The sequence below is a fragment of the Panulirus ornatus genome, chromosome 51 (assembly GCF_036320965.1).
Source record: "Panulirus ornatus isolate Po-2019 chromosome 51, ASM3632096v1, whole genome shotgun sequence".
NCBI classification, from domain to species: Eukaryota; Metazoa; Arthropoda; class Malacostraca; order Decapoda; family Palinuridae; genus Panulirus; species Panulirus ornatus.
Window position 1 is genome coordinate 808,215 of NC_092274.1, and position 16,786 is coordinate 825,000.

The 16,786-nt window shown below is 49.7% G+C and overlaps 1 protein-coding gene across 1 annotated transcript in view; it reads right to left on the bottom strand.

The window, feature by feature from the left end:
• Positions 1–16,721, bottom strand: part of mas (trypsin-like serine protease domain-containing protein masquerade) — a 51,285-nt gene extending 34,564 nt beyond the window's left edge. Inside the window, exons 1-2 of the mRNA XM_071691680.1 lie at positions 16,362–16,721; positions 2,467–3,199 (exon numbers count right to left, since the gene is read on the bottom strand). Coding sequence (XP_071547781.1) covers positions 2,467–2,581 — 115 coding nt within the window. The 5' untranslated portion in view covers positions 2,582–3,199; positions 16,362–16,721. The remainder of the gene's footprint in view (positions 1–2,466; positions 3,200–16,361) is intronic.
• Between the last annotated feature and the right edge of the window lie 65 nt (positions 16,722–16,786).

A 16,786-nucleotide genomic window follows, 5' to 3' on the forward strand; every position in this document is an offset into this window, starting at 1 on the left:
CAGGAGAATTATCATGAGAGATAATGAGGAATGGAGGGTGTAGGGTTGGGTGTGTCATCATGGCTCGGAGGTCGCACATCCTCACCAGGTGTGCCTGGCTCTCATCCAAGGTATGTGTGGCGCTGCTCCTCCTCCTCCACCTGACTCTCCCACCTCATCATCTTCCGTTGCACCGTCGCTAAATACTTCCCCAACACCAGGTGTGGCGATGACGTTGTCTTTGTGTGGTGCGTCACGCGTAAACGAGACGTAAAGAGCCTTGTGTGATAGACGCAGAGTGTAATTGTGTCGCATGTGGCCTTGTGTTGCCGGTCCCGGTCACCAGATTGTATGTCCGGCTCTGTACCGCCGGTCCCGCTGTGTCTATGTGTTTGGGATGAGGGGAGGAAGGTTGCACGTGTTCCTGGCGCCCCGCACGTGCCCGTGTTCGGCGGTGACGTGCCACGTAGTGTCTAGTGCGGGGGTTTAGGGAGGGGCTGGGGGGTGATGTCCTCACTTGTCACCCTCCCTGGGTCACTGGTTCCCAAGCTCTCTCCTGGACACCCCACCGGTGCAGGGTTCGAACCCCCCCGCTCCCCGTGTGCGGTTCAAAATGATGAAGTTGACAGCAACAGAGAGAGAGAGAGTACAGTAGTGCCACGACGGGTGTACGGAGGATCACCGGAGGCGGTGTACGGAGTGTTAGAGGTGTACGGAGGGTGGAGGTAGTGTACATGTAGTGTACAGGTGTGTTTGGAGGGGGAGGGGCTAAGGGGAGATGGAAGACGTAGGTCGTTGACCTGGCAACCGCCACGGTCACCCGTTACCACCGCTGGCGCAGCGTCGCATCTTGTCGTCGTCGCAAACCCCCGTACGACCACCACGAGTCTCCAGCTGCAGCTACCACGACCCATGGATCTACACGACTGCCTCTCAGCCTAATGAGCGACGCGCCATGGAACATTCCTCCACAAGTGTCCACGTGAGGGTTTAGGTGGGTGGGTGGGTGGACGCCTCTCGCGGGGCGGGGTGGGAAGGTGTCTCACGCAGCGGCATCCTAACGGGCCAGGCCACAGGTGGTGCTGGCGGCGCGCCCTCTGCTGATCCTGACCTTCGCTGGGGCTCAGGCACGTCGGCTGGGGGACGCCCTGACCTTGGCCCTAGATGGGGGTCGAGGCATCCCACTCGTCACCGACAACAGGGGACGCCCTGACTGGGCCCTAGCTAGGGTTCGAGGCACCCTAAACCCTGACCCTGGGCCCTGACTGGTAGCGCCCACTCGTTAACCCTGCAGGGGTAGTGGGTGTAGCAGATATCACGGCTACACTACCCCCCCCTCTACACCTTACACCATCCTCGAACACTGCAAGACGAACCCACACAACACGGAGTATGTCATCCCCATAAGACATAATGTCATCCACACACGACGCAAAATGTATCATCCGCTCCACACGAAGTATGTCATCCACTCACAGTACATGATACAGCATCCACACACAGCACAGGGTGTGCCTGCCACCCCACAACACACAGAACAGCAGTCACAAAATGATATACAACCCGCGTACCACACTACTCACACATATTACACAGTACACTATCTAAACTCTACACACAAGATACTCTCCATGTATCATAATGGGGTGTCTCCACACACACACACACACACACACACACACACACACACACACACACACACACACTGTCGTAGTGTTCAGCCAAATCATGCAAGTCTGTTGCCACAATCGACTCATCAACTGGCGAAGTACAAAATACGACACACTCGTGGGTTGTGGCAGGCACTCAGGAACCTTCATGTATATCCACTTCTACATTGTAGTCAACATGAGAGAATATTTTTTTTATATACTTGTACATATGTCAGTTTTGATCCAGCAGGTTATTGGTGTCAGTCGATTCATGGAAGAGGCTCTTTAAGGAAGACAGTCAGTAAGTACAGAAGGTTAGGAGACTTTTAGACAGGTCCTATTGTGACAGTCTGACACTGCAAGTATAGAAGATTTTGGACAGAGAAGAGAAGACAGGTCACTTGGGGTTGTGACCCGTGGGTGTATCAGGTCATAGGTTGTATGAACAAGTGGGGGTCACATCCTCGTCTTGTAAGCTAGAGAATAAGGTATTATTTCATCCCTCTCCTGTCTAATGTGTCTGACAGTCAAGTCTGAAGTTATAATGTCCTATAGTCCAGTCTGTTCTGCCGTCCAGTCAGTCAGAGACTCCAGTCTGTGCGACAGTCTACTCCGTTAGTTAGTAGAGTCCTGTAGTCAGCTGTGTTAGTGAAGACCTAAAGCATTGGGGTCAATTGGTCGAGTTGTTGCACTTAGAGTATAAGAGAGAATTAGTTGAGTCAGTCCTCGATAATAAGACTCGTCCTCTATTGGTACATTAACCCCGTAGTACATAGCACGTTTTCCTTAGTGCATTACACGTCCCCCTTGACATGAACATGAAGGTTATACTTACTGGAGAGGACTGAGGGCGAGAGGGCGGGCGTGGAGTTTTGGGCGGGAGTTTGACACGTCCCTGGACCTGCCACCACCAGCAGCAGCAGCGGCAGGAGAGTCACTGTCGCCTTCATGTTGACTCCTGGTCTGCTGGCACAACGGCTCTTTGTGCGGTGAGGCACCAGCCTCCCCAGCGCTCACACCCAGGTGGTTACGAACCCACGATCCTGTCGCTGTCGCTTCAGTAACCAGGTAGCAAGCTGCACTGTACTCTCCCTTCGTCTGGTTCTCCCTCACTTACGTTTTCTTCACTTTATGTCTTGTTGTGTTGACTTACAATGTTTCCTTTCTGTGGTGTGTCCTTACACCACTCCTGACTTGCTGTGGTGTGTCCCTACACCACTCCTGACTTGCTGTGGTGTGTCCCTACACCACTCCTGACTTGCTGTGGTGTGTCCCTACACCACTTCGACTTGCTGTGGTCCGTCCCCACACCACTTTTACCCGTTTCTGTCATACGACCTCATACCACTATAGTCCTTGTTGTGTTGCGACCTCCTCACACCTTCTCCTCCTTACTGGCCCAGACACCCCTGCCTGCTGTGGTGTGTGCCCTGGGAACACTACCTTACTGTGGTGCCTGCTCACAGCACTCTTCGTTGAGCAGGCGTGAGCAGGTTGTAGTGGTAGGGTGGGATCATCAGGGGGGATATGCTGTGGCTCCCTGCTGTTCCTCGCCTTACGACGCCACTCTGTTGATAGACACAAGTTAACATAGTTAGAAAAGTTAACATCAATAAGTCATTAGACAAACATTAGCTTTTTTGACGTTTGATGAAGACACAAAGACCTTACTGTGTTGTACATGCCATATAAAGCCAAAGGTCTAACCTATATAAGAAAACTTGCAACATTGCGTCTAAACTTTTTTATATCCAAGTCATATAACACTCTGATCACATGCCAATGTTAGATCTTCAGGTTATAGCAAATACGTTATTACATACACGTGTTGAAGATACACATGAGACAGCACACATACACACAAAACACATCTAGGACATCACAACCACATTCAAAACACGTCTGTGACATCACAAACACACTCAAAACACATCTGGGACATCACAAACACACTCAAAACACATCTGGGACATCACAAACACTCAAAACACCCTGGGACATCACAAACACACTCAAAACACATCTGGGACATCACAAACACACTCAAAACACCCTGGGACATCACAAACACACTCAAAACACCCTGGGACATCACAAACACACTCAAAACACGTCTGTGACATCACAAACACACTCAAAAAACATCTGGGACATCACAAACACACTCAAAACACCCTGGGATATCACAAACACACTCAAAACACATCTAGGACATCACAAACACACTCAAAACACATCTGGGACATCACAAACACACTCAAAACACATCGGGGCTAACCTAACCAGGCCCGGGAGAGTGCAACTGGCATCCATGACACTGTGTCAAGGTGTCATAAAAGTGTGTCAGGTGCCGGCCGGCCTCCAGAGGTCGCCGTCAGCACGCAACTGCGCCATCGAGTGAGGCAGTCGTCCATGACGACGACCACCGCGCCTCCTCCTCCTCCTCCTCTGCCACCGTCCGGCGCATGGAGTCCTTCCGGGTCACACACACACACACACACGCGGGAAACATGGCCCTCTTGCCTCGGAGTTTGTCAAGGTTTGCTTTGAGTACGTTAAGAGATTGAATTTAACCTTGAGCACGACGGTGCGACCCTTGAGCACGACGCTACGACCCTTGAGCACAACGGTACGACCCTTGAGCACGACGGTGCGACCCTTGAGCACGACGGTGCGACGACTTTCAGGTGTGATATCCTGGCCTTTGACTGCGTCAAGCTACAGAACAACTGGCACAAGAACAGGCAGGAAGATCACTCTAGTTTCCACTTTCGTGATGGTGAGGTGTGGGGTGGGTAGCGAGTCTTGTTGTCTGCCAGGCTGGACCACTGCCCTCAGCTGATCTCATGTAAACAGGACCCCCCCGGCAGATGTAAACAAAGCTGGCAGTAAGCTGATGTGATGTAAACAATGCCTGGCTATCATTTGTAATGTAACCTATATATCAGCTGACATGATGTAAGTAAGACCATTCTGTTAGCTGATATGTAAATATGGCCTCACTTTCAGCTTTGACGTGATGTAAAGAAAGCTTTCCTTTAAGCTTACTTGATGTAAATACAGCTTTGCCGTCAGCTGTCACGGTGTAAACAAACCCATGTCATCCACTTTAGCGATGTACACAAGAGTTTCTCCCTCAGCTGACCAGATGTAAACAGGACATGTCACTTTTGTTTATTTTTACAATATAAGTGAAGTAGCTCCTGTGTATTTTTTTATAAGTAATTCTAATTAGCAAAAGGCGTCATAAAACTTGGATATAAAGTGTCAGCAAACTAGATCATACGTCCCCAGGGGGACTCATGTTACGCGTGACGCCAGAAGACGTCCCCAGGGGGACTCATGTTACGTGTGACGCCAGAAGACGTCCCCAGGGGGACTCATGTTACGCGTGACGCCAGAAGACGTCCCCAGGGGGACTCATGTTACGTGTGACGCCAGAAGACGTCCCCAGGGGGACTCATGTTACGCGTGACGCCAGAAGACGTCCCCAGGGGGACTCATGTTACGTGGGACGCTAGAAGACGTCCCCAGGGGGACTCATGTTACGTGTGACGCCAGAAGACGTCCCCAGGTGGGACTCATGTTACGTGTGACGGCAGAAGACGTCCCCAGGGGGACTCATGTTACGTGTGACGCCAGATAACGTCCCCAGGGGGGACTCATGTTACGTGTGACGCCAGTTAATGTCTCCAGGAACTTTTAAGTTACATGGGGTCTCGCGTCGCCATGAGATCACCAGACGTATGAAGGAGAGTATGTGACCCCGGGAGAAGTGCATACCTACAGCACCAACGGTTCCTTATGATCATCCTCCAGCCAACACCAGCCAGTCCAGCAGGTGGGGAGGGGAACTACTACCAGCAACTACCACAAGGAACTACCACCATTATGGTCTAGACTTCGCACAACTACCAGTACCGAACCGAAGCAACGTCTCGTTGACTTCCACTACCTGCTCAACACTCTCTCCCGACCTCCGGGCCTACACCCAGCCTGCTGGGTCCTCATCGCACGTAAGTACTTCTCGAGTTCAACCCAAGTTAATCTCAACCATTTCTCTCACCCTGTAGACGTACTGTGGGCGTAAAGAAACTTTAAAAAGACGTTCGGAAGAAAGTTTTGTGTCAATGTAAACTTACGTGAAGTTTCCTGCCCCAGTTTCACTGTTGATTGATAGTTTCTTTGACTTAGACGTTGATCTGAATATTTATCTAAGTTTTGATATCGTGTTTTTCCTGTCATGCATCCGTCATAAAGTGCATAATAACCTAAGCATTGGGTTAAGGTGACAACACAGGGTCTTCGGCGTACTCCATGGTGCTGTCTCATGACAACGCTGAGGAACTATGGTGTGTGGTCACAACACCGGAATGTTCCATGTCGTCAGTTGACAGCATTGTACTTTGGCCAGTGTTGGTGGATGGAGGCGTAGCTAGGGTGGGTTGGTGAACCAAGTGTCGGTAGGTGGAAGCGTAGGTAAGGTGGGCTGACTTGGTTAGCTACTACGTGGTACAAAGGTGGGTAAGGTAGACTGTCCTGGTTGAGCCGTGTATGGGTGAGTGGAGTGGACTTACCCACAAGTTAAAGACGGCTGCTTTCACGGTCAACCATCTCTCTTCACGAACGTGTCAAGTCTTTCCCCTTCTGGTCCTGTCAGTACAACTTGTGCAGTCAAGTTTTCTCAGTCTCTCCCACCGTCCTTAACACAGGTCGTATCTTTTCTTCCCCGTCATTGAGACAAGTGTGTGTACGTAGGTTAGAGGGACGTCTGGCGCAAAGCTGGGTTGGGAGGTGCGGTTTCTATGCCTCGGTCACCATACACTCGTGTGTGTCTGTGTATTACTCCAGGTATACACTTGTATACATACACCCTAACCTTCCCTAGTGATCTTCCCCATTAAAACCCTGGTTCATGACCCTAGCTAGTACGGCAAGGTCAGCTGTGGGCCCGGTAGGTGAGCAGTGCACCCTTACGGTGCGACAGCGAACTAACGTACCACGTCAACACGACCGACGCTCCACCCCCTAACAACCCTGGTGTAATCACCACAGTGGTAGAGCCACGGCTGACACCAATGTGTTGTCATGGATTTCAGAATGCCACAGTGGGTTACAGACGACCGTGAAAATACATGAATTACTGCGTTACAGACACGAGATTGCACCGCATGACATGGTCCATGAATGGTGAACATGGTGACTTTAACAGGCCCGGAATGTGAGTCATGAGGGGAAAATGGTGACCAGAATGTGAGTCATGAGGAAGATGGTGACTGAGTGTGAGTCATGAGGAAGATGGTGACTCTGAGTGTGAGTCATGAGGAAGATGGTGACTCTGAGTGTGAGTCATGAGGAAGATGGTGACTGTGAGTGTGAGTCGTGAGGAAGATGGTGACTCTGAGTGTGAGTCATGAGGAAGATGGTGACTCTGAGTGTGAGTCGTGAGGAAGATGGTGACTCTGAGTGTGAGTCGTGAGGAAGATGGTGACTCTGAGTGTGAGTCATGAGGAAGATGGTGACTCTGAGTGTGAGTCATGAGGAAGATGGTGACTCTGAGTGTGAGTCATGAGGAAGATGGTGACTCTGAGTGCGAGTCATGAGGAAGATGATGACTCTGAGTGTGAGTCATGAGGAAGATGGTGACTGTGAGTGTGAGTCATGAGGAAGATGGTGACTCTGAGTGCGAGTCATGAGGAAGATGGTGACTCTGAGTGTGAGTCATGAGGAAGATGATGACTCTGAGTGTGAGTCATGAGGAAGATGGTGACTCTGAGTGTGAGTCATGAGGAAGATGGTGACTGTGAGTGTGAGTCATGAGGAAGATGGTGACTCTGAGTGTGAGTCATGAGGAAGATGGTGACTCTGAGTGTGAGTCATGAGGAAGATGGTGACTCTGAGTGTGAGTCGTGAGGAAGATGGTGACTCTGAGTGTGAGTCATGAGGAAGATGGTGACTCTGGGTGTGAGTCATGAGGAAGATGGTGACTCTGAGTGTGAGTCATGAGGAAGATGGTGACTCTGAGTGTGAGTCATGAGGAAGATGGTGACTCTGAGTGTGAGTCGTGAGGAAGATGGTGACTCTGAGTGTGAGTCGTGAGGAAGATGGTGACTCTGAGTGTGAGTCATGAGGAAGATGGTGACTCTGAGTGTGAGTCATGAGGAAGATGGTGACTCTGAGTGTGAGTCATGAGGAAGATGATGACTCTGAGTGTGAGTCATGAGGAAGATGGTGACTCTGAGTGTGAGTCATGAGGAAGATGGTGACTCTGAGTGTGAGTCATGAGGAAGATGGTGACTCTGAGTGTGAGTCGTGAGGAAGATGGTGACTCTGAGTGTGAGTCATGAGGAAGATGGTGACTCTGAGTGTGAGTCATGAGGAAGATGATGACTCTGAGTGTGAGTCATGAGGAAGATGGTGACTCTGAGTGTGAGTCATGAGGAAGATGGTGACTCTGAGTGTGAGTCATGAGGAAGATGGTGACTCTGAGTGTGAGTCATGAGGAAGATGGTGACTCTGAGTGTGAGTCATGAGGAAGATGGTGACTCTGAGTGTGAGTCATGAGGAAGATGGTGACTCTGGCAAGTCCAGAGGCTGAGTCATGAGGAAGCTGGCGGCGGGTGGTGAGTCTTGACAGGTCCAGTTGTAAGTCCACAGAGCGTGGCTGGCTGTGTGTTGGGAGGGACCGCTACATTCATTACCGCTACACATCTGCCTTTCTAATGTTGACCCTGGTCATAGCGGCTACCTACGGACGCCCATGTACTGGATTACCGGTACCTCAGTTCCTGAGCCATTTACTTGACGTTAACGACCCTAACGACCCTGGTAGTTGATAGTCACCGGGGGCCCAGATGACCAACAAAACAATTCATATAATTATCTTGAAAAAATTCATGTAATTTCACCTTCTTTAAGTCCCTCGACAAGGGATCGTGGACCCCATCACGAGCGGAAGTGTAAAAACCAGACATTGCTCCTCCTCCTCTTCCCCCACCCACACACCTGCCTCACCAGCACCTATGCATCTGGCATGACCATGTGTGTGTACATGGTCCAGCTGTGTTCATCGCTAGTGTACATTAACGGCCTCCAGCCCTCCTCCTCCTCCTCCTCACCACCACCACCTCCGCTGTTCATGACTGCACTCACACACACATAACATTCTCATTCCTCCTTCCGCGGTAATGATTTTACGTATTTGCAGGTATGACAATTTTCACAGCTACCTCTGTCCTCCCACAGCAATATTCATGCCTCTCACAGCAATATTCATGCCTCTCACAACTACATCTGTCCTTCCACAGGAATATTCACGCCTCTCACAGCTACATCTGTCTTCCCACAGCAATATTCATGCCTCTCACAGCTACATCTGTCCTCCCACAGCAATACTCACGCCTCTCACAGCTACATCTGTCCTCCCACAGCAACATCTGCGCCTCTCACAGCTACATCTGTCCTCCCACAGCAATACTCACGCCTCTCACAGCTACATCTGTCCTCCCACAGCAGTACTCACGCCTCTCACAGCTACATCTGTCCTCCCACAGCAATATTCACGCCTCTCACAGCAGCAGTCCCTCTGCCATGGGTTCAAGTTGGAGATATTCACTGCAATAAGATTTCGCATGACTCAGTGAAGTTCGCATGACTCCGTCAAGTTCGCATGGTTCCGTCAAGTTCCTGCATGGTTCCGTCAAGTTCCTGCATGGTTCCGTCAAGTTCTTGCATGGTTCCGTCAAGTTCTTGCATGGTTCCGTCAAGTTCCTGCATGGTTCCGTCAAGTTCGCATGGTTCCGTCAAGTTCCTGCATGACTCCAGTGTTTCCCCCCCGTGCATCAGTCTTGTGTCAGATTCCGTCAAGATTCCACAAGACATTTCCCCCATGGGTATAATTCTGTCAAATTGGCGTCAGTCAACGAGGCGTGTCGGTGACGGTCAAGAGGCGGTACTAGCCAAGCGGATCATCATGCGCGTGACGCCAGCACTGGGCGGTGCGCGCATGACAACAACACACACACACACACAAGACCCGGGGGTGAAACTTTAAAAGTGTTTCGCCCACGAGAACGTTAACACGTGTTTGCCTGCCTCCCTCCACACACACACACCGAGTCAATACTGGACTACAGTAGATACATGCTCCACACACACACACACACACACACTGTGCAATATATATATATATATATATAACATTCATTGAGAGAGTTGGGTGGCTCATGGGGTTGTGGTTAGCTTGGGTTCGATCCCCCGGCGTTGTGTGGACGGCAGCATACACACAGATAACCCAAGCCGTTCATCCTTCCCACGGTGAGGAGAATACGTGGATAGGAACTTCTTGGTATGGGGTTAAGGCGGCACAGGTGTGTGTGTGTGTGACTGACCTAACCAGCCAGATGGTCAAACTGGCAAGGGTTGTTAATTGACTTTTACTTTACGTCAAGAAAGTTGGTAATTATGAGACGGAGGGGGGGGGGGGGGATCAGAGACAGAGGGAGAATTATCTCACATGTTTAAGACAAGTGACGGATCGGCCTCCATAACTGAACATTATTTTGTTATTATATTTAACCCCAGAACCCAAATGGACGAGGATCCTGCGCGCAAGCTTCGATGCTGCGCTACAGTAAGAAGCTGGGAAGTGATGTGTTCATTTCGAGGGAGAAGTTCCTGGGCGAGACTGCCTGCGCTCCCTTTCATCAGCTGGCGACGAAGGTGACCTTTTCACTCACGGTGTAACCAAAAGTAGGCGGAGTCCGGTAACGCCAACCCGGACGATGAGACCCATAGAAGACAAGCAAGAACACACACACACACACACACACACACACACACTGTGGTCTGGCCACTTGGGCCAAGAAAGAACATGTGAGGCGAAGGACGGCAGAGGAGCAGCAGAGTTTTGTGTATGTTCTTCATTAGTTCGTGAATGAGCAGTTCTTCCCTGTGAGCCGGACACCCTCCTGCTGCCAGGCTAACACCTTCACTTATCAGTTACCTGAGGTCATTAACCATTTAAGTATGGTAACTAAACTTCTTCAGTCTGATGATACTTTCTCAGGAACAATAATTGGACCGATTTGTACGATGCTCTACCTTCATAAAGACGTTTTTCCATGGATATATCAACGAAAAGGTTACCTCAGATGTATCCAGTACAGTGAAATACAATGGATTTGTAAGTCTTATGGTTTAATCCAGAGGATATCGTACACTGATGAGGGCAAAACACCGGACATGACACATATCGACCCGGTACGTACGATACTTTGACCCCCAGCGTTGTATGAAGGCCATCTTGTGGCCAGCGCCCAAACCTTCAGGCTCAAGTCTAATCACTACAAAAGGGAGCGAACCACAGCACTCTTGACTTCACCTCACCACAGTTCAACACACCGGGAACTTTACTACATTACACCACAGTTCAACACACCGGAAACTGTACTACATCACACCACAGTTCAACACACCGGGAACTTTGCCACATCACGCCACAGTTCAACACACTGGGAACTTTGCTACACCTCACCACAGTTCAACACACCGTGAACTGTACTACATCACACCACAGTTCAACACACCGGGAACTTTACTACACCTCACCACAGCTCAACACACGAGGAACTTTACATCCACCACAGTTCAACACACCAGGAACTTTGCCACATCACGCCACAGTTCAACACACCGGGAACCTCACCACAGTTCAACACACCGTGAACTGTACTACATCACACCACAGTTCAACACACCGGGAACTTTACTACACCTCACCACAGCTCAACACACGAGGAACTTTACATCCACCACAGTTCAACACACCAGGAACTTTACCACATCACGCCACAGTTCAACACACCAGGAACTTTACCACATCACACCACAGTTCAACACACCGGGAACTTTACTACATCACATCACAGTTCAACACACGAGGAACTTTACATCACACCACAGTTGAACACACCGGGAACTTTGCTGTATCACACCAGAGTTCAACAGACCAGGAACTTTGCTACATCACACCACACAGGTTCACAGCACTTGGAGGTACCAGCCTATATTTTGAAACATGTACGTACACCTCCAGGTCCTCTTGTGTATCTTCATATGTAGTGTGTGTGTGTGTGTGTGTGTGTGTGTGTGTGTGACTGGGAATTTCAACAGACTTCAGAAAGTGATCTGTAACACCCTTGCTTCCCCGTCCAACTCTGGCAATTTGGTTAGTTCAAAGTATGATCACATTTTAATTAGTCATACTGTTATTACTGCGAGATCATAAGAGAAGATTAAGAAAAGTATATCTTCAGTCTTTAAGTTGTTGATGGTGTATGTGTGGTCTGAAGTAGACTCATTAGATGTACAAGTGGTTAGTGAAGATAGTTTACATTGTTCGCTTCGCGCGCCTTGGTACATCCCATTGTCAACACGTCGCCCCCCACATACCACATCGATCCAATTCATTCTATACCATGCTCGCTTCTAGTTCTCCTGAATGTTCAGACCCTGATGCCCTCCAGCCCTCTGGTAGACAACACTCTTAAGTTACATATCGGGACACACACTCAATTACGCCACGCACACTTCCACACACCCTAATCTGCCCCGGTGTAAAGCTGAGTGCTCCACAACGAAGCTATAGCCGCATCCACACAAACCGGTCTCCCAGCTCAACTAGCTCAGCAACTCCAAAACCCCACCAGCCCTTAGGTGTATGTCTGACCTCTAGCGGCAAGGCAAGAAGTCAGAGGTCACGTCCCGACCCACAGGCCTGCCCTACACACGTCCGTGTTCCAGTCATGTACTTCCTCCATCGTCTTTTCATGTTGTGAAGCCGTTCAACCCCGATTCCGTTTTCGTTGCGGAAGCTGCTACTGTAGTTTGGCCCCCGCCAGTTCGTCGACCAATGGATAATGGCGTAATAGGAGCTGTAATAATGCCTGAGGCCGAGCTAAGTAGGTTAATACTCCATATTGGTCGAGGTCTTTCTTTAACCCACTTCTCAGGGGTGACTCTAAGGAGGAGAGCCAATGCTATCTTGGGGGATATTATCTGGAGGTGTAGTACACCTTTGCTTCCCAACACATACACTGTCATCCAGTGCTTGACTCGGGTTCGAATCCTGGGGCGCACAGGGGTGAATGGGATCAACATATATAACCATATTCTAGGTTTAGCAGACACCGGATTCTGGGGCTCACAGACAACAATAGATTCTGGGCTGAGATACCAATAGATTCTGAGGTTAAGATACGAAGAGGTTCTGGGTTCACAGACCAATAGATTCTGGGTTCACAGACCAATAGATTCTGGGTTCAGAGAGCAATAGTTTCTGGGTTCAGAGAGGAGCAGATTCTTGGGTTTACAGACCAATAGATTCTGGGTTCATAGAGCAATAGATTCTGGGTTCAGAGATCAATACTTTCTGGGTTCAGAGAGGAGCAGATTCTTGGGTTTACAGACCAATAGATTCTGGGTTCATAGAGCAATAGATTCTGGGTTCATAGAGCAATAGATTCTGGGTTCACAGAAGAGCAGATTCTTGGATTCACAGACCAGTAGCTTCTAGATTCCACCTGCTTCATCAACACCAACAGAAATATTCTCGGTTTCTCGTCCACCAACAGATCTTCCTGGGTTGGATGAGTGAAGGAGGAGGAGCTTCCTTGCCTCACAAACTTCTTCAAGGTCTAGAAACCCCAGTGAACTGTACCTGGCGGTCAGTGGCGCCAGACGGAATGTTGACGTCCACCTTCATCTCGGGTCATCCACTGTCGCTCACGTTTCTTGTATTGTACGAGAGTATTCCCCTCTGTCAGGCATCCGGTACGTGGATATTTCACCTTATGACACCAGCCAACAACAGGGTCGGTGTGGGACACAAAACCTTAAGAAAGTCTAGCCCGAGGCCTCCTCCACCTTGTCTCGCCATCATCTCTCCACACGTACCTCTGCCTAGGTCACGGCCTGTTTTTTTTTTTCCACCTACATCCTCTATTAATCTTACTCTGTATATGGTTATTATCTACTATTATCTACACGGTGATATAGGAAAGTTCTGAGTTCATTGTGTTGGGGTTTTGATCATCCGGCGACGAATATTGAGGGAGGATCTGAGAGTTAAAACGAAATCAGTAGGTGGCAACTGATTGGCTGCACCGTTAGACGAGGCAGGGCATGAACCAGCCAGCCCACCTGTGGCTGACTCTCTCACAAGTCTTCGCTCACAACAATAACAATCGTAAACAACTCATTCTAACCCGGATGGAAGCTGAACTAGGCCTTGTAGGAAATAGACCAGCTCCTGTTTTAGCTCAGGCCTGCTGTGGATAGGGAGAGAGACCTTGGGGATGTTCAGGATAGAGGCGCTGCTGGATAGGGGACGAAAGCACTTGAAGGAGGGGTTAGTGTGGGGCATGGCTGACGTGGACTGGGGCAGCAGGGCAAAGTGCCTGAGGGTTTGTGTGGGGTGTGGGGGCAAGGGTGGGCATGTGGAGCACATCCTCCTCCTCCTCCCAGCAGGTGTTCTACACCTGCACCACCCGGACCTTCCACACTCACCCTCCACACAGGTTCACTCTGGTGCACGTCAGAGACGGAGGCTTGCGTGGCACAGAACCTGCCTGGAGGGGACGCATCGTTCCTGTGATGTACGGAGCGCTCCCTGGTGTACAAAATGTGCCCGGGTAGAAAACTGCCTAAAACCTTTACAACTTCACAATCCACGCGATGTACGTCCCTCCAATGGTGTACAGAATCAAGGGCAGGTACTCGAGTTGAGGACACACACACACACACACACACACACACACACACACACACACACACACACAGAGAGCTGGTGCTTAAGACGAAATGATACTTGACAACGTCTTTTGAGAGAACAATGATGACAACATTGTGAGAGAGGGAAGGATCACACGAACACAAACCCTTCGTCATCAACTCCAGAATCAACAATGGTGACCCCGTGGAACCTTTCCTCAGACCCGTCCTCCTCCCATGACACTTGCCTCACCACTTGTGATATCATGTGTCATGTATGACACTCGCGTCAGCAGGTGTCATTATCTGTGTCATGGATGACATCTATCAGCAGATGTTATATCTTACGTCATGTATGCTTTATTTTTTCTTACAGTTTCTGCCATGCACTGCCGAAAAAAGTTCATGTCTAGTGTCTCATGCAGATACCTGCGCCTGCATGAGAGCAGTGTGTCAAGTATGCCATCATCATGTCAGGTCACCCAGGCTTCTGCATGACAAGGTCACCTTGACATGCATCAATCAGAACCTCTCGGTCAGTGTAGTCAAGGGCCAGGAAGATGGTGACTTGAGATTACTGGTGTTATTCTGCTGCTGGACAATGGGTTGCATCCCTTCCTGCATGTTTAGTGTGCAGCGGTTTGTATGATATATATAGACACACGTGTGTGTATATATACACAGAAATAACATGTGTAGAACTGATATGTATTGTTGCTTCACGATGTCACACCAGCTCGTCAGAACTTATTTGTAAGTTCATAAAATTGTTTGATAACAGAGGAAGGTCGAGAGACTGAGCCCCACCGGTGTAGACCTTCCTCCCTGCACAGTTGTAACACATTATTACAACACAACACAACACAACACAACACAACACAACACAACACAACACAACACAACACAACACAACATGAAGTTGTAGCAAGGACGTTAGAGTGTAGAGATCCACAGAGGAACATCAAGACGTTCCATCCTTCACCAAACCACTTTTTTTTTTAAACCTCATCACAATTGAGTTCCTTTTGTGTGGAGCCAGTGGGAGGTTATGAGCGGCAGAACCACTCCCACATGAGGTTAAGTGAGGTCAGATGGGAGGCAGCTTTCTGAAATCCAGATGTAAGGTCGAGGGGAAGGCGTGGACATGTATTTCTCTCGTCGAATTAGCAAGTCAGGCGAATGAGGTCAAGGTACTGTATGAGATGATGACCATAAGGCCACAGACACCTGTTCTCTCATCATCTGATACAAAAATGATAGACAAAGAAGGAACATCCTTCTACATCAGGGACGTAGAGACAGAGCAAAGGTTCGAATCATTTTTTTAGCGGCACTCAGTCCAAAGTCAACCCAGCTGTTCATCCTCCCCTTGGGGTTGATCGATCAAGTGGGCGCCAGGGTCAAGCTAGGGTTCATATGTATGTATATATCATTAATGAGATGGCCTTGATTAGGGCATTTGGTTGCCCCTGTCGTCACAAGAAGAAGCTAATTATTGAAGAACAAAGTAACATGGAAAGACAAATGAGGGAAGAATGGAAAGCAAAGACAACTTACCCACATCAGCTTTTCTTTTTTGGCTGACCTCATCTAGTCTCAAGAGCATAGGCAGAAAGCTCAACTGAGGCTTGACCCAGGAAGCAGCATCAGCATTAATGAACAAGGACTATTCAGCATAACACTGCACCTCACTACGACTTCATGGCCTGCTGGCTCAGGCCTTAGTGTGTGTGTGTGTGTGGTGTATGGGGCAGTCATGTGTACACTGCTTTGTGGATACCAAGCAGATGAGCAGGTGCGGTGAAAAGCAGGTGTAGGACGTCAGCTTCCGTGTGTGTGTGTGTGTGTGTGTGTCTGGTCAACCAGCACCAGCTGTATACCTTAACGCCAGGTGGCTCAACAGACACCATGACAGACACCCCTCACCATCTAGGAGGGAAGATGAGTATTGTAACGTACCTCAGTGGTTGCTGAAGGTGTCCCACCCTGGTCGTACCATCAGCGGTACACTGGTGGTGATGGTCGGCGATGACGGTACCGTGTGAGGTACAGTGGCCTTAAAGGTCTCGCTACCGAGCGTACCGTGAGAGGTACGATGACGGTCGGTGCTGGTCGTACCGTCGAGAGGTACGATGGCGATGACGGTCGGTGTTGGTCGTACCGTCAAGAGGTACGATGGCGGTAAAGGTCGCACCTGGTCGTACCGTCCAGAGGTACGATGAAGGTCGGGTGGTGGTTGTACCGTCAGGGTTACGGTGGTACTGGATGTACCGTCAGGGTAAGAGAGGCGGCAACTGCCTGGGTGGTGGTGTGACCAGCACGGTTGTCAAGCCTCAACTGGTGTACAGGCCAGCCCGCGGCTCGCTCTGCCCCACACACACACA